Source organism: Pungitius pungitius, chromosome 6 (genome assembly GCF_949316345.1).
Source record: "Pungitius pungitius chromosome 6, fPunPun2.1, whole genome shotgun sequence".
Classification (NCBI taxonomy): domain Eukaryota; kingdom Metazoa; phylum Chordata; class Actinopteri; order Perciformes; family Gasterosteidae; genus Pungitius; species Pungitius pungitius.
The window spans coordinates 9,378,014-9,401,506 of NC_084905.1; the positions used below are offsets into that span (position 1 = coordinate 9,378,014).

A 23,493-nucleotide genomic window follows, 5' to 3' on the forward strand; every position below is an offset into this window, starting at 1 on the left:
ATTACCTTTTCAACCAAAAGAAATGGAGGGAGACACGCCGTGAAGTCCTCTTAGCGTTCATTCAATGGTGAGGTGTCCTTCCCTCTGCATCCACACACCACCTTCTCAAGCACCGCCGTCACATCCAAAGCTCAGAACACGCTGACCTCATTGAGTACGGCCACTTTGTTGTCCCAGCTCTCAGTGAGCACAAATAGAAATGCATTAAAAATCCCATTTAGATAACATCAGCCAATCACTAACAAGGAAATTAGAGACACTTATCAACATCATTTAGATATGTTCCATTTTCTCTCTGGTTACAGACTCCACTCCACTAAGGACTGGTACTGGTATCGTTGATTGTGTGATTACCATCTACTGTTGTGTTAGTTACTGCTGTGTCTTTGTGCCAAACACTCGACCCCAAATGAGCCGCGTAGTGTGGTGTGTGCATGCTAGTGACTGATGGGCAGGTGTCACAGTGGGTGTGTGAATGGGTGAACGATGACATGAAGTGTTAAAGAGCTTTGAGTGGTCAGACTAGAAAAAGAGAAATACAGGTACAGTCCATTTCGATAAAGCATAAACGTACCACATATTAGTGATCATGTCATCTTTGTTTCTCATGTCATATTTCATATTACATTTTCATCGTTGATTAAACGATTGTTTTTTTTTCTTAATTAATCAATCAGTTATATGGTCTTGTTATCCAAAGAAGATTTTCAGTTTCACAAACGGAGAAACCAGTATACATTCATGTTAATTTCTCTTCAAATGCTCTAAAGCTATTTTGTTATATAACATGCAGTAGGACACTCTGAGTTGGTGTACACTGATGACCTTTTCCCTTAAACTTCCTTTTATTCATATCTTTCAGTTCTTCTCTCACTCTGCTGTACAGAGGCTGCATGAAGATATTTAAGTAGAACTTGCCACAATTCACTGAGTGCCTCCAGATGTGTATGTGAGTGCCAGGGAAATGGTCCAGGTGACACATGGACCTCTTGGCGATTCTGCTCTCCTCCTTTGGAAAGCTGCAGCCTGGTGGGACGTCCCGTGTTGGAGTCACAGTTCTGAATAACGGTGTTGCTCATCTTTCCGTGCCCTCTCTTTTGCACACGCTCTGCAGGTTCCAAAGCAGCGGTGGTGGGGTTTTCTAACAGCGCGTATGAGCTGCCCTCCCCCCTCGGCGCGGCTCCCCTGCAGGTCGTGCAGTTGGCTGAGGACCTGAAAGCCGCCCTGGAGCTCCAACCCGACCAGGACGAGAGAGACGGCCTCAGGGCTCTGCTACCTCTGGGCACGGCACGGATCCTCATAGACTGGCTGCACAGTGGAACTGTGAGTACAAGTGAGCTTTCATCTTAATGTGACATGTGGTCTTATTCCTGGTCTGTAGATGCAGCCAGGTCCTGTAGTCATACAGTCAAAAGAATGTGGGTAACATTCTTTCAGCACGGTTGACTGAGCTTTCTGATCGGGTTGATTTTTAGTGGATTTGATGACATGGCGGCTGTGGGTTGTTTTTTGCTTGGATTTGTTTAGTCAATGTGCCTGTTAGTAGACCTGATACACCTCATCTTTTATCATCACTGAAGTCGTCCAACGACAATTTAAATCTCCAGATGTTAGTGGTTAAATCCTGGTGGGAAACCCTAACGTGATGCCCTCAGAAACAAAAAATAAATGTTTCCATTTTATTAAGTCAAGCAGTTCAGCTGAGCAAAGAAAACTTTATTCATTATATTTTGACCAATAATCATTTTATGAACAATAACACATCAATTGATTGGTCAGATGAAACCCCCCCTTGAGTTCCAAATGGAAGGGTCATCCGATAGAGATAGAGGTTAGTCTGAACCTCGTGGGTTTTGTTGAGGTGGTGGTGGTCCTTTCAGTGACCATCCACTCCAATACTGGGCTGTACAGCTGATCCTTTATTTTATTTTGTGTCCAAAGTCCCAATATGTCTGTTCCACTGTGCTGCAGTGTTTGCATTGTACAGGAAGGAGATAGAGGAGCAAGGGAGGGCTTCTGGACGGGTTCAATTAAGTTGTCCTCAGAGACTCTATTACAACTGGACTATGATGAATTTCCTGTGCTGCGTTGCGTCCCTCACACCCGGTCCGTCCTGCATGTTTTACCCATCTCTCTCTCCCTTTCGTCTCCAGTCACAGTGAATATATATCTCGCTCTCCTTTTCTTCCTTCTCATTGCTACTCTGCATGTTTAGACACGCTAGCTACTAAATGAAGGAATTAGTGTAAAGCGCATGGTTTGTATTGTGTGCAGTCCACAGATTATAGCGTGTAGTGTATAATATATAGTGTATAGCGTATGGTGTACATAGGGTCTAGTGAAGGGGTGCTCACACTTTTTCGGCTACTTTCAAAGTGGGCATAAAGTATATTGTATGGTCCATAGTGTAGATTACAAGGTACGCTTGAACTGCAAGGTGAAATCATTATTTTTAGCCACGTTTAAACACTGCAACTGGATTGATTTAATATGTTGTGCGATGTATTATATATTATATTACATGGATGTCTTTCTTCTTGTTTGGGATTCCTCCCGTTCTTTGACATCCAGATGTTGTGTGTAGTTGCTTGCTGGTGAGTAGTGAGCGTGACCTGCAGAGGCCACTGTCTCCTGCTCACATGGCGGTATATGAAGAGGAAAGCGGGGAGTCCCCATTGTTTCCACAGCAGATGTCTCACATGTTGCACACCATCACTGGCCAGCCTCCCTCCTTTGGCTTGTCTTCTTCTGTCTTAATTTGTGTCCTCCATCTCTCTCCCCCTTTGTTCCTCTATGTCTTGTTTAGCTATTGCTTCTAATTCAATTGTTCTCTTCAAGTTCACTTTTGTCTGAAAAAAAATCGAGAGCCCATCAGTCATCTGTAGTGATCCAATACATCGGCTTAACGGAAAGGACATGGAAAGGTATTTCAGATGTGTCTTGTGAAACCAGCTGTGATGGACTGAAGGACTTTTCCAGTTCAACAAATATAAATCTTCAAAGGCGGGCGTTCAGGGGATCGTCTTCAGTCAGAACAGGAAGCAGAATCAGAGGGCATTATTGGCAGGAAGTTGTGACATCCTGTGACTGCTGCTCATTACCGCTGACCCAGAGACAGTAGCATGTCTCAACACGCTCCTGTGCTCTTTACTGAGGCCATAGTTCACAGAGTGTGTGTGTAGCCATTGGCAGGTTGTACCGCATGTTTCTTCCTAGTAGCACCGAGGAACAGCTGGATCATGCTGCTTTTGTTCAGGTTAAGCACAGATTATGGAAGCATTCCAAACTGTAATCTGTCTTGCTGCAGTGTGTCAGATAGCCTCGAATTTGTGGGTCATAGCACATCAGGTGTGAACACTCTTTCTGCTCCTCTGCATATATATATATATATATATATGCCATAAGTTTAACTTATCAAATTGACCAATTCACCAAAGTACATAAACTAAGAGTCCAGCAGGTCTCATCCCATAAAAAGGGGTTGTGTGCTTTGTGCATGTTGGGTGTGTGAGGAACGTGTGAAGAGGGTCAGAGACAGAAGCAGCCTGAGAAGGATCCTGCATGGTGCCCACATTACAGCCTGTTGCTGCTTTGGTGTCTCAAGAGAGGGGACGTGGACCAAGACGGGAGAGAGGGAAAGAAGAAGAAAAAACAGCCCCCTGTCCTCTGCAGGGAGAGATTAAAGTAGAAAAACAAAAGAGAGAGGAGAAGGAGAGGTGTGGGGGGGTGGGGTGGTGGTCTGGAGGAGAAGGGAAGAAAAAGAGGGCAAGAACTGCAACCAGAGCAGAGCAAGAGAGGAGGAGCGAGTGACTGATGAAAGAAGAGATCAGAGGGAGAGGGAGGGAGACAGGGAAATACAGAAAGGAAGGGGTGAGGGGGGGTGGGGGGGCTGTCCCTTTCAGAAGGCACATATCATAAAACGCCCTCCTCCACAGCTGTGAGCAGCACAGACACACACACACACTTCCATGAAGAATCCCCTCATCTAGTTTCTCTCTCTCTCTCTCACACACACACACACACACTCACACAGACACACACACAGCATGATCGGGTGGGACAGAGGCACAGAGGAAACTGGAAGGGCAGCAATGGGCTGGGAACATGGAGACTCCCATTGACTTCCACAGACACTTCTCCTGGCTCAAAAAGGTGAGCGCCACGGTTCATTTGGCTTCCTTTCTTTTCTTTTCCTTTCCTTTCCTTTGCTTACTTCCTCATACCACATTCCCTTTGTTGAGGAAGGGTCATATACTGATAGGAAAAACACAGGGTAGTTGTTCCAGCTGTGCTGATTATTATTTACATCTTCTTGGTATGTTATTTGCCAAAAACACACGTACTTTTGACATCATTATGGCTGCATCACAATCGCTTGTGTGTGTGTGTGTGTGTGTGTGTGTGTGTGTGTGTGTGCGTGTGTGTGCGCGCGTGTGGAGGAACGCAGCCTTCAGCTGACTGTTATTAACACAGTCAGCTCTCCATGTGCTGTTCAGGTTGTAAAGAGTCTTCTTGCAGTGTGATCAGATTATTAAAGATAAAAATTAGTCCCCACTAAATTGGTCTCATTTGGTCAAAATCTCACATACTATGTTGATGTTTCACAACGCTCCTACTGTCCTCTGAAAGCACCTCAAACACACACAGACACATGTTGAATTCATCATGCAGTCAGTCTGCTCACATTAATCGAATGCTTGACTTTGGAACTTGTCCCACGGATTTAGAAGAGGACAAAACGCTGGAATACTTTTGTGCCAAAAAGATGTTTCTCTTTGACATAATTGTTATTAAGTAATAAAATGCACATCCATGTTCGAACCATATTAGATCCTGCTGCATTCTGGGATGTCTTTTTCTGACATTGCAGATGTTCTTCTATCGTAAGCTTTGTCTGCTGTTCTTCTGATTCAATGCACTGACTCAGCAGCAAGATGTTGGGCAACCATTGTCCCCTTAATCTGTAAGATATTTGATCCTGTGACACTTCTGGTGTGTGTGTGTGTGTGTGTGTGTGTCTGTGTGTGTGTGTCTGTGTGTTTGTGTCTGTGGGCCTATGCTTCATGCAGCTGTTTTGTTGTGCACGCTACATGTCCACTTTCACTCGATCACATGCACTCACATGCTGAGTGCCAACTAGAGTCCGACTATTTGGATTGGAGCAGCCAGGGGTCAAACCCCCGGATCCCTGGTTGGTGGATGAGCCACAGCCCCTCTGTACCTGTTTTTTTGATCACGTGATGTAGGCTGAATTCAATACCGCCATGTTCCAAATATTTTCAAGCAATAATATATATCGTAACGTAGCAAATGTTTGTGGTGTGACATGGAGCAATGATGTTCACTGCAGTTAATAGTCAGTGTCCGCCTGCAGATTCACTAAAGGAAAAATGGATGTCCGTTTCCCACACTCGCTAGGCTGTGCCCACATCAAGCAGCTTTTGGATTACATGTAGAGACACGGTGGTGTGACAGTGAGACTTCATAAGCTAATGTGTTCACCATGCTACACATTAGCTTCCACTATCGCACACCACTGAGTTTAAAACAACCAGATCAAGCTTTGTGGCAGGTATGGTACGTGTTCTCACTGTATATTTACAGTGAAGTGACACAGGGAGCTTGTTAGTGAATCATTAAAGTGGGTGCAGTGCTGTATGTTGTCATGCATTCCTAGACACTGCATGTCATAAGGAGTCCCTCCCACTCCCACGCCCACTCCTTCACTGTCACGCTCAGCTCTCCGCTTTCACTCACTGGGACCCGTCACTCTGTCACCATTACTACTTCAAAGAATACAAAAATATAAGTATTTCAAATGTATGTGATAAAAACTCACCAAAGAAAGAATAAACAACTGGTCTGCCCACAAATAACCTTTCTATATATATCATTGAAATGACCTTTGGCACAGCAAAATAGGTCACGGCCATGTGTGTGATAAATAAGTTTATATAGTAGTTATTGTGGCTTTAAAGTTGTGTCCCCCCCTACCACAATCTCCAAGTCTAAAGCTAAAGCTAAAAATATGTATTAAAATGAGCTCCATGCTTTGGTCCTCGTCCCCTCGCTGTCTCGGCTGATGACAGACCGATAGGAGCAGACGAGCCTGGGTTCCTTCATCAACCCTTTTCAGCACTGTGTCACGTCTGCAGTCTACTGGAGTAGCTGTTATTTCAGTACAGCAAAATACTGCCTTACGCACCAGAGGTCACCTTTAAGAGCTCAATATGCTCATTTCTAGCATACGGCAGCACACTGCTTCCACTGTGTGGGATGGGTTGAATGCAGCGACTCATTTCCCAACAGGGATTAATAAAGGATACTTTCTATCTTCTTATGCATTAGACATGTTTACAAATTAGTTTTGTGGTTGTATAGTTGGCAGCATTAGATTAGAGTTTGAGGTATAGGCTTAAGATGCAGATGTTTAGCTTCTATCATCATAATAGCAGCAGGTTGTTCTGCAGTGTTCTGCATCCTCTACTATACCCTTTTGGTATTTATTGCAGAATGTAAGATATTCATGTATTCATTACTGTAAACAATAATGAAAAAACATTTTACACTAGCTACTAGTAGTTACTTCCGTTTTGCCCATAGCCCCTTCCACCAAGTACTTTTTATTCCATTTATGGTTAATTAGAAACGTTAGCAATGGTGTCTGTGATAAATATTGATCATTAATTTGGCTGCCAGCTCTGATTTGGTCTCCAAACAGGAGAAATGAAAAAAATGCTCCACAGACTTCTTTGTGCTGTCTATAGTGCACTTTGGGTTTTAATCACAAAACAGCTGCTCACAATTTTCAAATTTCTGTTATGGTCTTTAGATGATCATCAGAAGCTGTGACTGACTGCAGTTTTTTTCTTCAATCCACAAATGATTCATCTGACAGACGTATTTTATTCATTAAAATGTCATTACATCGCTTTCTTACTGCACTGGTCCAATAATATTGAGAATGTTTTTCTTTAGTTATAAAAGACTGCCTCATTTGGTTTTGTTGTGTTACATCAACATTTACCAGTGTGAAATGAGTTCTTTGTTGTCAAATGTCTGACTTTCAATCATGATCCCTATTGTGAATAAACTAAGGTTCATCTCCATGAAGTCACATCTCTCTGTTTCTCCATCCAGGTGGACCTGTGTTCTCCAGCCAACAATGAAAGCTACCAGGAACGACTGCTCCGCCTAGAAGGGGACAAGGAGTCCCTGGTGCTACAGGTCAGGGCCACCACTTTCTTTAAATTTGCTCATGGCCTGATGTCAATACATTCCTTTGATCGAGGAATATTAGTCTTAATATTGTTATTGTCACTAACTAAGCAGCTGTAATAAAAGAGAAAGGGGACCTTACACTTTAGACCTATACAGTTTTTGTTTTGTAAAGTGGGTCAGGGTTAGGGTGGCCTTGTAACGTGGCCTTGTAACGTGGCCTTGTAACATGGCCTTGTAACCTGGCCTTGTAACCTGGCCTTGTAACGTGGCCTTGTAACATGGCCTTGTAACCTGGCCTTGTAACCTGGCCTTGTAACCTGGACTTGTAACGTGGCCTTGTAACCTGGCCTTGTAATGTGGCCTTGTACCCTAGCCTTGTAAAATTGCCTTGCAACGTTGCCTTGTAACGTTGCTTTGTAAACTGGCCTTGTAACCTGGCCTTGTAACGTGGCCTTGTAACCTGGCCTTGTACTCTAGCCTTGTAACCTAGCCTTGTAACATTGCCTTGCAACGTTGCCTTGTAACCTGGCCTTGTACTCTAGCCTTGTAACCTAGCCTTGTAACATTGCCTTGCAACGTTGCCTTGTAACCTGGCCTTGTACTCTAGCCTTGTAACCTAGCCTTGTAACATTGCCTTGCAACGTTGCCTTGTAACCTGGCCTTGTAACCTGGCCTTGTAACCTGACCTTGTAACCTGGCCTTGTAACGTGGCCTTTGTACTCTAGCCTTGTAACCTAGCCTTGTAGCATTGCCTTGCAACGTTGCCTTGTAACCTAGCCTTGTAACATTGCCTTGCAACGTTGCCTTGTAACCTGGCCTTGTACTCTAGCCTTGTAACCTAGCCTTGTAACATTGCCTTGCAACGTTGCCTTGTAACCTGGCCTTGTAACCTGGCCTTGTAACCTGACCTTGTAACCTGGCCTTGTAACCTGGCCTTGTAACCTGGCCTTGTACTCTAGCCTTGTAACCTAGCCTTGTAACATTGCCTTGCAACGTTGCCTTGTAACGTTGCCTTGTAACCTGGCCTTGTAACATTGCCTTGCAACGTTGCCTTGTAACGTTGCCTTGTAACCTGGCCTTGTAACCTGGCCTTATAACCTGGCCTTGTAACCTGGCCTTGTAATGTTGCCTTGCAACGTTGCCTTGTAATGTTGCCTTGTAACCTGGCCTTGTAACGTGGCCTTGTAACCTGGCCTTGTAACCTGGCCTTGTAACGTTGCCTTGCAACGTTGCCTTGTAATGTTGCCTTGTAACCTGGCCTTGTAACGTGGCCTTGTATCGTGGCCTTGTAACCTGGCCTTGTAACCTGGCTTTGTAACCTGGCCTTGTAACGTGGCCTTGTATCGTGGCCTTGTAACCTAGCCTTGTAACCTGGCCTTGTAACCTGGCCTTGTAACCTGGCCATGTAACGTTTCCTTGTAACCTAGCCTTGTAACGTTGCCTTGTAACCTGCCCTTGTAACCTGGCCTTATAACCTGGCATTGTAACATTACCGTGTAACGTTGCCTTGTGCCTGTGATCCTAGATTACAACTGAATATTTCCTCACACCGTCAACCTGTCTAAGCATGTGTTTACAGTAACTATCAACATCAGCGCACAAAGCAGAAGGTGGATAAGTGTGCTCTGCATGATGTCAGCAGGCTCTTGTGGCCTGAGATTCTATTAGCACTGATCTTCAGCAGCTGCCTGCTGCTTGCTCCAGGCCTTCAGGCGTCATGTTGGGGGGGACACTCCCAGGCTTTAAGGTGGAAGCACCAAGTTTTAGAACTAGGTGCATAGGTGCTTTTTTGAGTATAAAATGGATTTCAGTTTGTAATACTTCCACATATAAGAATCAACCAGTACTTGCATTAGGGACCCTACACACATGGTCAACTCACTGTTGGTTTTCTACTCTAATGCACCACCCTACTTGGTGGCTCTGGTTTATAAAGTCCCCACACACCTGGTAGTTACACATTGTGCCTCTTGGCCCACCTGTGATTGGTTGGCATTTGCGGTGACTGGAGCTCCCCCTGAATGAACAGGCTGCCGACAGGTTCCCTGCTACATGTCCTGTTTGGGTGCCTCTCCTTCAGGACTGTTTGTGTGACGTGTTGACTGTGTGTTAGCATTTAGTTAAAGAAGCTGATGAGAGTCAGCGCCTGTCAGTGTGTGGGATTGCTGAGTAAATGTGTTTTCCTCTGGAGTGAATGTGCTACTGTGTAGACACAAGGAAGAGAAAGAGACCAGAATATGTTGGTAATAAGACCAGTTCAGATGTGTGTTTGGGTATACATGAAACTTAGGTAGATAGTGTTTTCATTGCCACCACAAAAACATGTCCTATGGTTTTCTGTTTAAATATATGTATATATGCAGCAACGATTGCATCAACAAGAGCTTTTTGTGAATTCAGCTCGGTTTGTGGGTGTGTTTCTAATAGCGAATGCACCTATAATTGATTGTAGGTGAGCGTTCTGACTGACCAGGTTGAGGCCCAGGGAGAGAAGATCAGAGACCTGGAGAGCTGTCTGGAGGAGCACCGGAAGAAACTGGCTTCCACGGAGGAGATGCTGCAACAGGTGAGGCCGCCACACGTATCATGTCTGTAGCACACATGTGGATTAACATGTTAAAGATCATGTCTTAAGATCATGTCTTTGAATGAATGTGTTCGGGGGGTCAGCCCCTAAAACCTGGTATGCATTCTTGAGCTGATACAAACCTTCTCATGAAGCATTTGTAAAGCACATTTTTTTAAATCGTTCCAGGTTGAAAGTGGGAATCCAAACGTTGACTTATTAATTTTATTATTTTGTAGCGACTGTAAATGTTGGAAGATGCAGATGATGTGGCCTGTGTGGACTGCAGTGATGGAACAGTCTCAGTCACAGCTCAGGGTTTAGATACAACATGTAGAACACTACTCGCTGGGATGACTGGGACAGCAGATCCCGCTAGTCCATGTGAATGTGTACCTGGGCCACACCCCAAATTGCCCCCATAGCTTTAGCTACTGTGTATGGATGGATGTGAATGTTAGCTACCGATGGGCAGTCATCAGTGAATAGGTGCATGATGACATGTAGTGTAAAGAGTAGAAAAGCGCTGAACAAATACATCTACCATTTACTATTTACATAAGCTCTGCATAGTTGAATATGCATGTTTTAACAAAAAATTTAACCATTAGCAGCTGTGAGTCAGAGAGAGACCTCCGGTCCGTGTGTGTGGGGGGTAAGCCAGCTAAACTGTATTACTTTATGTTGTAAACGTGACATATGTTCCAAGATACTCCTAATTATACTGTGATTTAATATGAATTAGGTGAACAGGGAATAATCACGAGGTGACAAATTGCCTCTAATTGAAATCAATCAGCCCCTCGTTAGAGTACTTGGTTTTTACATCAGACATGTCAGACGTTGAAGAGGGGTCAGCGGTAGCTGTAAGATTGGACTGTACACGACTAAATAAAGGAGTGTCACATGATGTGACCTCCTCTGGCGTATCCCCTGATAACAAGGACTAAGCTGCTCATTACGCTAGCTCTTTAAATGTTTGAACAATAGTCCAAATCTACTCTGAAGGTCACCTCTTTGGTAGAGATCTGTGGACAGCTCTACTGCTCATACTGATATAACCATACTGTGCACGAGACACCGTCCTGACACTCAAAACAAGAAGGGTACCTTTGCATGGACCTTTGATGATAGACGCTGTTTTGGTATTTGAGATTCAGAAGAAACAATGTGTGTTTTAAGAAGACAAATACAAAGCTTTATTTTCAAGTAGTGACTTTGTGATCGTGAGGAAATATACTATACCATACCTATGTCCCTCATGGGGGGGGTCCAGCGTCTGTATCAGGGTGGTCACCTTGCCGTGGCGCTCCCACTGAACTGCAGGTACACTAAACTGCTGGTATAAAGCAGTGTGAATCCCTGTTTTTTACTTGACGTCAGTAATGAGGCAAACTATGAGGCGACAGCTCTCTGTATCACAGAATCAGCTCTCTGTTTGAGCCATCAACGAGCTCTTTGTCCTCTCCTCCCCGTTAGGACAGAGGGAAACCATCTCCAGGCCTCTAGGCCTGTGTCCTACTCTTTACCCAACTTGCTTTTATAAATCTCATGTATATTGCTTGCCCTTAACATCTCAAATGTAGGTCTCAAAAGAGGCTCTGTTTTTCTGTCAGGTGTGTGTGTGTGTGTGTGTGTGTGTGTGTCATATTCAACAGTTTAGTGTTACAGATGAGGAAGCCTCTTTAAAGAGATCTGTATGGATAATTCACCTGTTGCTCCTCATAATTAAAGGGAAGCAGATGTCAGGCAGCCGAGCTTTGACCACAAGTTCTGATAAATGACCTTGAAAGACTGCAGCTTATCCTGCTGTAAGTGACACTAGTGTTAGATTACAAACTGACAGTCAGCTGCCGTGACTTACGAATTTGTGTGTGTGTGTGTGCATGTGTGTGTGGGCGCTGAGCTGGAGAGATTATGAGGTTTTAGCTGTCTGTCTGTGGCTGTGGTGTTGACTCAAGAGTTTACCGTGTGAACTTTCTATTTGGATGGTGTGGTATCCCTCTGCGGGCTATAACGTGTTTAGTGTACCATGAACTCAGAGGGAAAATACACATTTAACATGTAGCTATGTACTTTATTTATATCAAAGAGTCTTTATGATCAACGCTGGAGAATCTCAATAACCATCGAATGCCAATGTATACTAATGATAAGTGGTAGAGCAGAGTCGTCCTTTGATCGAAGGTTTTATCTCCGGCTCCACAAGAAACAGGCTCTTCCTGCGGTTTATGAATGATTATTAATGTTGATGGGCAGGTGTCACTGTGTGTGGTAGCTCCTGCCATGTGTGTATGAATGGGTGAATGATGACATGTAGCAATAAATTGTAGTGACTTTGTTGAATCGTTTACTTTTTATCATGAGGTTAAAATGTAAAGGTGTCCTGTGGCATTCCCATCAGTCTAAACTGTACTTTGTACTCAGTGCTAAATAGCAAATGTTGATGCCAAACTAACACAGTGACCCGGTTACACACCATCATGAATGTCACCGTGAGCATGTTAGCATGCTGACGTTAGCATGTAGCTCAAGGTTGATGGTTGTTGTTTAATTTAGTTGTAGAATCCTTCATTTCTGTAGCTTTACTAAATGTTGAAATAATGTGTCTTCCACATGTATTCGGTTGGAAAGAAAATGTCTTTAATGGACTTTCTTTCTGTAGCTGGCAAATGTTCTAAAACAGTGCAAACAAAGAGGGAAACTGCCTCAACACGGATGAACCAATGGCAATCCACTTTATTTGATCACTTTCGTAATGGTTAGATTTGATGGAGTATATATTATTTTGGTTCAACATGCTTACATGAAAAGTCAGTCTGACTATAATACAGACTTTATGTAGATGTCTTCCATTGTGTATCGATCTTTATATGGTTGATTTTGAAGTCCTCCTAATGGCATTTAGCAATCGTGAGGTTGTTTTTTGCTAAGAACAAATAAATACTCAAGATGACACTTTTAGATTCCTTAAATTCCTACAATTAAATTTAATAAAGTAAAAATACACTGAAAGCGTTAAACTGGAACACCTGTCAATCATCAAAGGTAGCCCCGCCTTAAGGTTTGCCCTGCTTTACGGTCTGTCTCACTCTAAGCGGACCATACTCTACTAAATGAATTCATGCGAGAGGAAGTGGGATTATATGAGGAAACGAAAGCATAAGACACACTGAGAGTTGACAAGGAAATGTGTTTTGTATGACTCAGAAGAAACACACATGCCTTCATGTTCGGCAGCGTTTCTTTTTCTCTGTCCCATTCCAAAGAAGCACAGAGCTGTATTAATACTAACCCCCGCTTGCCTGTGTATATTTAGCTTTGTGGGGTCTGGGCCCCTGGCCTGCTATGCTAGTGTGGGAACAACATCGCCCTGAGAGGAGTAGCCGGCTGATGGCTTCCCATTGCATATCTCCGATATCAGTATGTGTGTGTGTGTCTGTGTGTCATTTCTTTAGGTGTGGTTTGTAAAAGCTCCAGTGCTCCTTTCAAAGCATCAAACTCATTTTTCCCCAGGAGCTGATTAGCAGGACGTCTCTGGAGTCTCAGAAGCTGGACCTGATGGACGAGGTGTCGCACCTCAAACTGGAGCTGGTCGGAAGGGAGAAGACACACACCACCACCCCGCTGCAAGACCCCGCCGACACCAGTCAGAACAAAGCCGAGGTACGAGGGATGCGTGTGTTGAATGGTGCTGCTGCTGCTGTTAGAGGGGTCAGTGGTCCCTGCAGCACATAAAGATAGAAGACACTTGTTGTTTAATGAACAATAGGCAGTGTCCCAACTCTTCTAGGTAAAAGTCTTTCAGAAAAGGTGGTGGCGTCACTGTGGTTAATGGAGGAAAGGCTTGTTTTGTTAGTCTATCCTAAACTAAACACACTACCTATTGTTTGGGAGGTGCGACGATTCAATCAATTTTTTCTAGTTTTAATGGCATGAAAAATGCAAATGTTGAATCAATGCCAAAACAGCAAAATAAAAGATCAACGCGAACGGGGAAATGGGATGCTAGTGGTGGTTGTTAAGGAAACACCAACTACATTTTCTTGCTCTTGTTGTCTTTCAGCTCTGTTTCTGGATTAACCAGATCAGCTGAGTTTATAAAGGTGAAAGCTGTTTTATAAACATTACAATTGCTTATTTAATTCTACTTTTTAAATATATGACAGAGAAAAACTATATTTAGGTTTTCGAGGGCTTTACAAATATATCAAATTAAACTATTACAATGAGTGCGATTGATAAACTCCCCAAAAATCATTGAGCCTCGGGGCCACATTGATCTTTCAGATGAACCTTCTTTGCAGCGTGATAACAAGGCTAGAACCCAAAACCAACACAAAAAACTCAGTGAGTTCTCCAAAGATCTTTAGTCCTCCTTTTTGGGAGGAATAAATGTGTTTATCTGCATTATACTGTATATCCACAAGAAGAACAGTAAGCTTTCAGATGCTCTACCTCAGATCCTTACATTTCAAAGTTAACATCAGTAGTCACTTTTTCTGGAGAGGCTTTGAAGCATAAACTGTTCTTACCTCACACATACACAAATAATGGTGCCCACACACACACACACACACACACAGATGGACTTGCATGCCACCCTAGTTGAGCAGTCTTCCCTTGTTTTTACTAGGTTCTTTGTTTAGACTTTGTTCATTGTGACAGCCAGCTGCTCCCCAATGACACCACAAGATACTGAAGCTACTCTTGTAATTTGGCACTGTGTGTGTGTGTGTGTGTGTGTGGAGAGGGGGGGGGGTAAAGCTGTCACAAGGCTTCCAGCCCCCATGGCAATGCATTGATAGAATAAACAGGATACAGTGTTTTTGTTGCAGAGCCATGGATGGAGCGTGATGAGCATGAGCTCCATGAGACGACGGGAGGAATGACAATAGATACTGTGGAAATATGGTTTTCTGTCCTGACAATACTGACTCCTCCGGCCCCTGCAAAGCTAATGTGGAATCAAGCTTCTGGGTCGGGCAAAAAGAAAAGTCATGTCAGCAGTTGGTGTCAGTGGTTGGTCAGGAAGCCACATTGGTCCACATTATGTGCGTGATTCATTCAACGAGTGAGATCCTCAGATGTACCCAGTCCAGTGACATTTGCCATACAAAACAACTATTGTTGCTCCAACAGATCACTGATGAGATCAGCTGTGGCCCGGCTGTGGATCCTTTGTATAGGTAACAGGAAGCCTGTGGTTGTTGAGATCTAAGAACACAAGGAGGTTGCTCATGAAGCACGCAGCCATCAGACAGATTGTGACCTATAGACGGAATATGTAAACCTATTGGTCTGCTGTGCAGAACAGGGGTAATCATGTTAGATTTAATATTTGCTTTCTCTACCAAGTCCAATTTCTTTCCACTGTGGGCAGGGTGTACCTTGCATTGTAGGCCCTGTCCTCAGTGTATGAATGGGCTCAATGTGGCTCAATCAGAGCATGAATGAGTTTGAATGGGTGAATGATGATATACAGTGTAAAAGCGCTTTGAGGGGTCAGTAAACAATGCATACACACCATCAAATCAAACATATCAAATGTTTCGCTTTGGTCCTGTTGCTTTGGCAGCTGGCGACGGTCTAGATTCTTGTCAGTAAGTGAGGGTGTTTGTGTGTGTGTGTGTGTGTGCGGTTTGTAACAGCTGCAGGAGGAATGACTGGCATCCACTTTGAGCATTCCGAGGGCCAAACACTTTCCCCACAGTGGACCACACAAACCCCCTGCTGTCTGATCAGCGCAGGGATTATTTAAACCACACATGGATCACTAGGCAGTTGTGGCTCATGGTCCTGTGACACAGAGGTTTACTGGTACACCAAGAGAGCGACCACATCACTGGGTGCATATGTAAAACACTTATAGTCCCCATCTGACATGTGGTGTCCTAGCAGCTTAGTGAGGAGAATAGCATCTTTAAACGTGATGATGATAAACACATTCTTTTACACGATGCTATGACATCTGCTGTAGGAGGGGCCTGGTCTGTCTCTAGGAGCACTGGAGGTGTGAGTGGTGACACTGGAATGTTTGACATGTTGCAGTGGGGCCAGTCAGGAAAAGACATGTCTCTCACAGGGAGAAGTTCTCTACTGCTCTCTGTTGTAATTCCTTCTTCTGCACCCACTTTTTAATTTGTATGTATGTCATGTTGTGTTGTTTAAAATGTGTGAAGTTTAAAGTTGCCTATAGAGGGGACAGTTGAAACAGCTTTGCCAAATGCTGAAACGATTTTTACAAAGTGTCTGAAATTCTCCTCTCCTACTCTCGCCTCTACTCTTGTCCCCTCTCATCTCCCCTTTCCTCTCACCTTCTCCTCCCCCCCTCATCACTTTTCTTCTTCTCATCTCCTTCACTGCCCTGCTTCTGTTCCTCATCCCTGCCCCCGTCCCAGTGTGTGGTAAATTTCATCAGTGAGCTCCAGGAGCAGATGTGCAGGTTTCAGGAGGAGATCAGCACTCGTATCCAGGAGAAACGGGCCCTGGAGGAGAGGGAGACCCAGCAGGGGGGTGCCGCAGGTGGCCTGACCCAGTGCGTCAGCCCTCCGGCTGGGTTAGCCGGCTCGGACTGGAGGAAGCACAACGGAGGAGAGACTGTACACGTAGGGAGACTAGATGGATGAACTCCTTCCCCTCCTTCCCCATCACTTCCTCTCTTCCTCTCTCCTCCCCTTTTAACCAGTCCACACACCACCCGGTATTTGGAACTTCCCACAGAATCAAACTAACAACCCTTTGTCTGCTTGCAGATGGTGTCGGGGTCATGCTCGACTGTGTCTCTTTTGAGAGACTTTTCAAATACTTCCATTCATTTGAGGAGTTTTTAAGGTTGAAGCTGAGTGGGTGACATTGTGGTCAAGTGAGGAACCCTACGTTAGCTACAAGTAGTGCGACCTACTGTAGGCGTTTCTCTGACTCCTCAAGTATTTGAAGCATTTGGACAAACACATTTCAGCGCTGATCTGGGTTTTGTCTATAAATCCTGTTGATTAGGGTTTGTGGACCGGCGTGGTGTTTTGATTTGATTCTACTTGCATGACAGTGGTTCCTCCCTCTACTAACAAAGCGTCATGAGCCGGTTTGCTCCTACACTGACCAGGTGGATGGGTTACCTTGCTGTTCCAATAACGGTGTGGTGCTGAACCAGGTTTCTTTGGACAGTGGCAGCTCTCAGTCTTGTTGGTGGTCCCCGGGTTCTTCCTCCTCCTGGTTGTTGGTAACTGCACGCTGTGCTACTTGTTCCACGAGGAACGTGTTTTTAACCACTGTATAGTTTGGGAGACCTTTATAACCACTGAAGTTGAACCTTCCTGTTTCTATGTTGGCATGTGCACAACTCAGTAATGTTGTTCATTGTGACGTTCAGATGGGATTCACGTCATTTCAGAACAAATAGGCGTACTCACTTGCATGTTTAGACTACTTGATATTGCTTCGAAACAGAAATTGGAGTAAGCAAAGCCGTGTCTTTTTTCTGTAGGATTTGCTACAAGAAGTGAAGCAGCTGAGGAGCAGATTGGAGGAACTGGAGGGGGAGAAGGGCCAATACGAGAGGAAACTCAGAGCCACTAAGGTACTCGATGACCACAAGGAGCTCACACACTGCATAAAGATGTAGGCCATGTGAAGGTGGTCTCTGTATCAAACTGTACCTATACCTATAGCCTGCTTAGCTACTAACATACTGGCATTACGTTACTAACACTATACACTAACCATCTGGAATCAGGTACGGACATTAATACTGGGAAGAATGCGCTGAGACCCCCCCCATCACGTGGCAGAGGCCATTTTGGGTCTTTTATTTGAGAACTGTAAAAATGGATAAACATCCACTCCTAGGAATAGTTAGGCATTTTGGAAAATGCATTTCATAAACTCACCGTAACCTCAAGGTTACTAAGCAACCACCAAAGGTCAGTGGTCTGAATGCTAGAGGTCCCCTCAGTGTGACAATATATCAGACATGTTTGTTTGAAATGTAACACATTATCAGCATAGAGAAGCTAACTGGCTGCAGGTAGTATTACATCACGAACATGAGACTGGTACTAATCTTATCAAGATGTGCAGCAGTCAGAAGCTAACCCTCGTGGATTCTAGAAGCCTGGAGAGACCTTTCTGAGCTGCAGTCTGCTTTTTATGTTGCTGTACATGACAAAGGGAACACATCTTTGTGAATGCAGAGGAGCTGTACAAAAGGAGACGGCGTTAGATGTAGCAATACAAATATATATTTAAAGACTCTTCTTTGCAGGACCAATCTGAGTATAAAAAGATTAACATGGCGGCAAGTCATTTTAGCTCTGAAGCAAATTGGGGATTTTGGTCTTGAAAATATAAACGGGGTTCGAAATGAGGGGGGTCTGCGGGGGTCCCGGACCCCCTATAAGTCATTAGGGACCCCCTATAAGAATTTATTTTTAGATTTTAGATACCCAGTGTAACGTAATGATTAGAAGAGTGCGTTTGTCAACATTTCTTGCTGTATGAGTATGAAGCCAAACAAACTGCCAGCTAACAGCAGCACATTCACAAACATATTGCTGAAAATCTACAAAACGCATCACAAATCCATTGCAGCGTTCACGATTGCATAAGGGAGCACTACATCACAACCACGTATGAAAACATGTATTCAAGAAAATATATTTTAAAAAAGATCGGATCGGGATTCGAACCCCGTGGGTCAAAACATCCTAAAGCCAACGAGCCCACTTCTCTACGCAGTGAACTATGGATATTCACAGATTTTCCTGTGCGGTACAGGTGTATTTACAGCCGTTATCTTCCGGACCGAATAGCAACTCGGATTTCGGTGCCTTATTTAGATGCCAGGAACAGTCTTTATAGACATCATTATTATTCAATCCAGCAGCTAGTATTTTACAAAATCCATTAACATAAGGGATGAGAAACGCCAGTTGTATTTCATCAAACCCTTTGAAGGTGCATGGTGCGGCCATAATGAGTACACCTGGTGGATTTAGGTAACTTGGTTAACTTCCTTGCTCAAGGAAAGAATGACCTGTTATCCATTTTGTCATGTCAGGGATTTATATAAGGTGCTGTAACTTTGTTGCTCCAGAATTAGAGGGTTACCTGTTTGATTATAGGCAATCCGCTCCTCCAGACACCACTACAATACTGGGACTAGCCCAAACCATGAAAAACAAGACCATTATCCCACCTTCAAAATATGTCAATATAATTTTGCCTGCAGTATATAGTGTAGCAAGGTAGTCTTCAGTATTTTTTATAGTTAGATTTTAGGGGACCCCCCAAGAGTCCTAAGTCATTTCGAACCCTGAATATAAACATGAATAAAATATATTAAATTCAATCTTGTCATGTACCCTAACACAGCAGAGAGTGTTAGATGTCTTATCTAAAAAACATCCACGGAGGAAATGAGGTATATTAGAAATGAATGCAAAGTAATGTCATGTGACCATGTTCACTTAATAAGAGATAAGTAAACCTCACATTATGGAAGCTAGTGGATGCGAAAAATTACATTTTGTTATTTTCACTTCCCCACGTCACAGCCAGACACATTTGACCGAGTTTAAGAAGACTCCTAACTCTCGGTTTGTTACCATTAGCGCCATTGCTTTCTCTGTGCTTCCTTCCTCCTCTTCACCTCCATCTCCGCGGCTCGCTCTCTCTTCCTTCTCCTCATCTCTAATCCCCTGTCATTACCCTCTTCCTGTGTCTCTGCTCTCTCCAGCTGTCCAGCTCTCACTCTCTCCATGTGTGTTACCAGTCGCTCATGACCCAGCTGTCCAGCCTCAAGCTGACGGTGGAGCACACGCAGTTGGAGAAGCAGCACTGGGAGGAGCGCTGGCGCGGCGCACAGGTGCCTCTCCTTCCTCCTCTTCTGGCTCTTGTCTTCTGTGTGTAACCCCGTCCTCCAATTAGCACCCGGTCCGTTTGCTAATGCTCCCTGCTTCCTCTGTGTCCCCCCTCTTCTTCCTCTTCTCCAGCAGTTACCTTGCTCGTTTGCTTCTTGTCTTCCTCGTCTTATTTCCTTATTTTGTGCTCACGGCTCCTCTTTTTCTTCAGCCACCGGATCCTCATTGTTTTGCTTTAGTTGGCATTTTGATGTAGTTTAACTTGCACACAATTCGCAAAACAAGTTTTTAAAGAAAATGGAGTCACTGAAAAAGAGATGGACAATGTGTGTGACCCACATCGGAAAGTGTGTCTTCTGCCGGACACGGTGAACTGAAGATAGACTGACCAACATCTGTAGGGTCGGTAGTCTTTAGTTCAGCACACTAACTGAGGGAAGCCAGTCATTCTGTTCCTCAGAGCTTGTGTTGATGAGGCAGCTGGATGCTCTTAGGTTTCCTACCATGCCACCATTGGAAGATGCAACTCTGTGCACCATCACATCGTCTCCAACAGCTCAGATGGGTTTGTCAGGAATCCCACCCTGAAACCAGGTGCAAGCCCATTCTCAACCACCGGGAAGTGCTGAATTTACAGAGGAAATCATGCCTTTGCTGATGGGACGGTCCAATAGGAGGAGGAGGGCAGCGGGGTCGCAGTCAAAACAAAATATTGACAGAGTGAACAAGGATACTAATGTGAGGGCAGCGCCTCGGGGAGAGAGTCAGTAGAACAGAAGTGAGTTAATGGGACTGGGGGTCAGTAATTGTAAGTTGACTTGAGAGCATGTGAGAGAGGGACAAAGTCTCGTCTCGTCTCAGTGAGTCTTGTCTTCCCAGTGAGCGGCTCGTCCTCAGTGATAATTTACAGCTTCTTCAGTGTTACAGGTGGCTCTCACATGTGCCATGAAACATCTGTAAATCACATGCACTCTTATCCTACTCCACAGGCACAGATTTCAGAGCTGCAGCAGCTCGTGGCAACCAAAGATGCTGAGATCGAATGTCTGCAGACCCAGCTGCTGGCCCGAGGCGGCTCAGCCAATGACAACACAGAGAGAGGTACTCACCAGTCACGGTACATCCACATCTGGCTGTGCAGACGTGTGCCTAAGAGACACTTACTGCAATTTCTAACCAAAATGTCCCTCTCTCATCTGCCTGTACTTGACTGCTCTCTGACTCTCTGCTGACCCCTGCTGTAGAAGAGGTGTATATCAAGCAGCTGATTAACAAATGTAAGGCATCATCTGCTGCTGCTCCAACCCTCAACCTCACTGTAGTCCAAGCTGCCTTGATTCAGTTCAGTTCAATTCAGTGATTGGTTCAGGTTTGGACCACAGCCGAGCTTCAGTTTGTGTTGGCTGTCGTGAACATTCCAGCTTCATTAACATGCATAAGGGGTTATAAGACACAGACGCATGTATAACCTTCAACGCACAGCGCCATCTACCAGTTAAGCTTCTGTCTCGTTTGATTTGGGACGACCGGGGCTCAGTGGAGCGCAGGGTCACCCTTCCATTAGTAGGTCGATCCCCGGCTCTACCTGTCCAGTTAGGACCATAACCCATGGAAATCTGTGAGGAGAGAAAGTATTCTGGGGTTAGTGATGATGTTTGAACACAAAGCCATTATTCCACTTTGCTCACTGGCTAGTAGTAGTAGTAGTAGTACTAGTGCTATTAAACGTTAGATTGGTGCAGTTCCCCTTTAACACAAGTTGCTCAGTGTTGAATGTGTGTGTCTGTGTGCTCTTATTTTGCTGCGTGTAAAAACCTAATTTCTGTAGAAGTGAGATCTCTTTCCTTTGTTGGTGTTGGCGTCACTGCTGCAGTGTGTCCCAGGTGATGCTGCATGCACCGTGCTGCTGTCAGTGTGGATTTGTTATGCTTGTTTACTACCATTAGCATGGCTGTCACGACTGTCGCTAACACCACATCATGCGCCCATCAGAGGTTCTAAAATAATAAGACACAAGGTTACTGTGGATCCAGAATAGCCTTGTGATGGCCGGTCTGTCTTTGTTAGACCAGGAATACCAGAGGCTGAAGGTGGGGATGGAATCTTTGTTATCTTCAAACGAAGAAAAGGTAAATTTAACCTGTTCATCACAGCACTGTTGGAGACACAATTGGAGACTTGACGGCCCCCTCATTCTGATTGATTACACAAACAGGACCGACGTATAGAGGAGCTGACCGTCCTGCTTGGCCAGTACAGGAGGATGAGGGACGCCATGCCTCTCACACAGGGTGAGAATGCTGAGCAAACCCTGTCCCCTCCCGCCGTGCGTGATCTCATGCTGTGCTGCTCTGTGGCGTTTCAGGGAGCAGCGAAGAGGAGCTGGGCGGCAGTCTGAGGCTCGGAGCCGTCGCGCTGAAAGCACAATCCTATTCTGTCAGGTCAGAGGTAAGATGAAGATGTCGTACTAGAAACGCTTCACGACCAATGACTGACATCTAAACCGATGAAAGTGACTAGTGTCTCTTCGTAGATGTCATCTAGAGGCTCTTCTCCACTGATGCTTTCTTCCTCTCTCTACCCGAGAGAATTGGACTTCAGGTATTAAAACTCAAAACACACACACACACACACACACACATCTAACAGCACCTATTAATCTCAGCCTGGTGTGCCAATTGTCGTAGCGTCCAGAACTCCATGGACACTCCGCAGGTGTCCACTGGGGACGCAAGCTTCTTTAATGGCTCGTGGTACGTAGAAGCTTTTTATACATGTAAAGTGCAGGCAGTAGGCATGACATTGTTCGTGATTGGGAAGTGTGTATTTGCGTTTCCAGGCATCGGTGCAGGTTGCTGTCCAGCAGCCTGGAGGAGCTGCAGAGTGGATCCTTCCAAAAGGTGTTCAGAGCTTTGACTGGCTTTCATCTTACTGTCCTTTTATCCAACTAATCCGACCTGCTACATTGGCTGCTTCTTCTACATGTTTACTTATTGAATGTGCCTGTATGAATGCTAAACTGCTAACTGGGTCCTGTCCTTTCTCTTGTGTCTGTGTTGGCTCCAGGCTGTACAGATCCAGCCCCTTGAAACTGAATCAGACACAAGGGCAGAGGTACTGATCTGCTGCATGCCTTCCCCCAGACTAACCTCAGAAACCTGTGTGCTGTGTGTGAAGCAGGGGGACGATCTGCAGTCAGTTCAAAACGCCAGCATTTTTAGAGATCTTCCTTAAAATGTCAACAGCAGATACAACTTAATAAGACATCAGTGGATTCCATCTGTTCACAAATTTCCACAAAGCAGTCCAGTTCTTCATTTTCATGGGAAGCTAAGAGGAACTGAGGCACATCCCTACACATGCATGACCACACACTGGAGGGTGGGGGGGGGTGCTTTTCGCCCACTTCAGCAGGAGCCAGATGGATAAAATGCTGCGTACATCAAAAGCGTTCTTTTCCTCAGATTCACAAAGCAGCATGTACATCTGCTGCTGTGTTATGGAAATGAATCATTGTGGAGCCTTGTGATGGAGCCCTGCTTCCTTCTCAACCAGCCACGGGGAATTCATGAGGAAATACAAATGTTGCATATTTACCTCATTAGACCTGTCGATGACAATGTGACAACTGTGTGACACCGCAACCATCAGTGATATGGTGGCATTCATTGTATTATAACGTAGCAAACATCTATTACACTACTACAAGCAACCAATAAGCATGGGTCAAGAGAGAGAGAGAGTGTGTGTGTGTTTGTGTGTGTGTGTGTGTGTGTGTGTGTGTGTGTGTCTGTGTGTGTGTGTGTGTGGGTGGGAGAGAGGAAGGAGAGCAAGACGACGCTCATA

At 44.7% G+C, this 23,493-nt stretch overlaps 1 protein-coding gene across 4 annotated transcripts in view; it reads left to right on the plus strand.

Moving 5' to 3' along the window:
- ppfibp2b (PPFIA binding protein 2b) overlaps positions 1 to 23,493 on the plus strand; it is a 51,162-nt gene that overhangs the window by 14,959 nt on the left and 12,710 nt on the right. For 3 of the 4 annotated variants that reach the window (XM_062563060.1, XM_062563061.1, XM_062563058.1), the window contains exons 3-18: positions 1,115 to 1,323; positions 7,141 to 7,227; positions 9,674 to 9,787; positions 13,304 to 13,453; positions 16,189 to 16,395; positions 17,274 to 17,366; positions 19,524 to 19,652; positions 20,637 to 20,748; positions 20,892 to 20,924; positions 21,715 to 21,776; positions 21,863 to 21,938; positions 22,013 to 22,095; positions 22,181 to 22,248; positions 22,335 to 22,400; positions 22,487 to 22,547; positions 22,714 to 22,761. In XM_062563060.1, coding sequence (XP_062419044.1) covers positions 1,115 to 1,323; positions 7,141 to 7,227; positions 9,674 to 9,787; positions 13,304 to 13,453; positions 16,189 to 16,395; positions 17,274 to 17,366; positions 19,524 to 19,652; positions 20,637 to 20,748; positions 20,892 to 20,924; positions 21,715 to 21,776; positions 21,863 to 21,938; positions 22,013 to 22,095; positions 22,181 to 22,248; positions 22,335 to 22,400; positions 22,487 to 22,547; positions 22,714 to 22,761 — 1,598 coding nt within the window. The remainder of the gene's footprint in view (positions 1 to 1,114; positions 1,324 to 7,140; positions 7,228 to 9,673; positions 9,788 to 13,303; positions 13,454 to 16,188; positions 16,396 to 17,273; positions 17,367 to 19,523; positions 19,653 to 20,636; positions 20,749 to 20,891; positions 20,925 to 21,714; positions 21,777 to 21,862; positions 21,939 to 22,012; positions 22,096 to 22,180; positions 22,249 to 22,334; positions 22,401 to 22,486; positions 22,548 to 22,713; positions 22,762 to 23,493) is intronic. The other variant, XM_062563059.1, reaches the window with a different exon arrangement.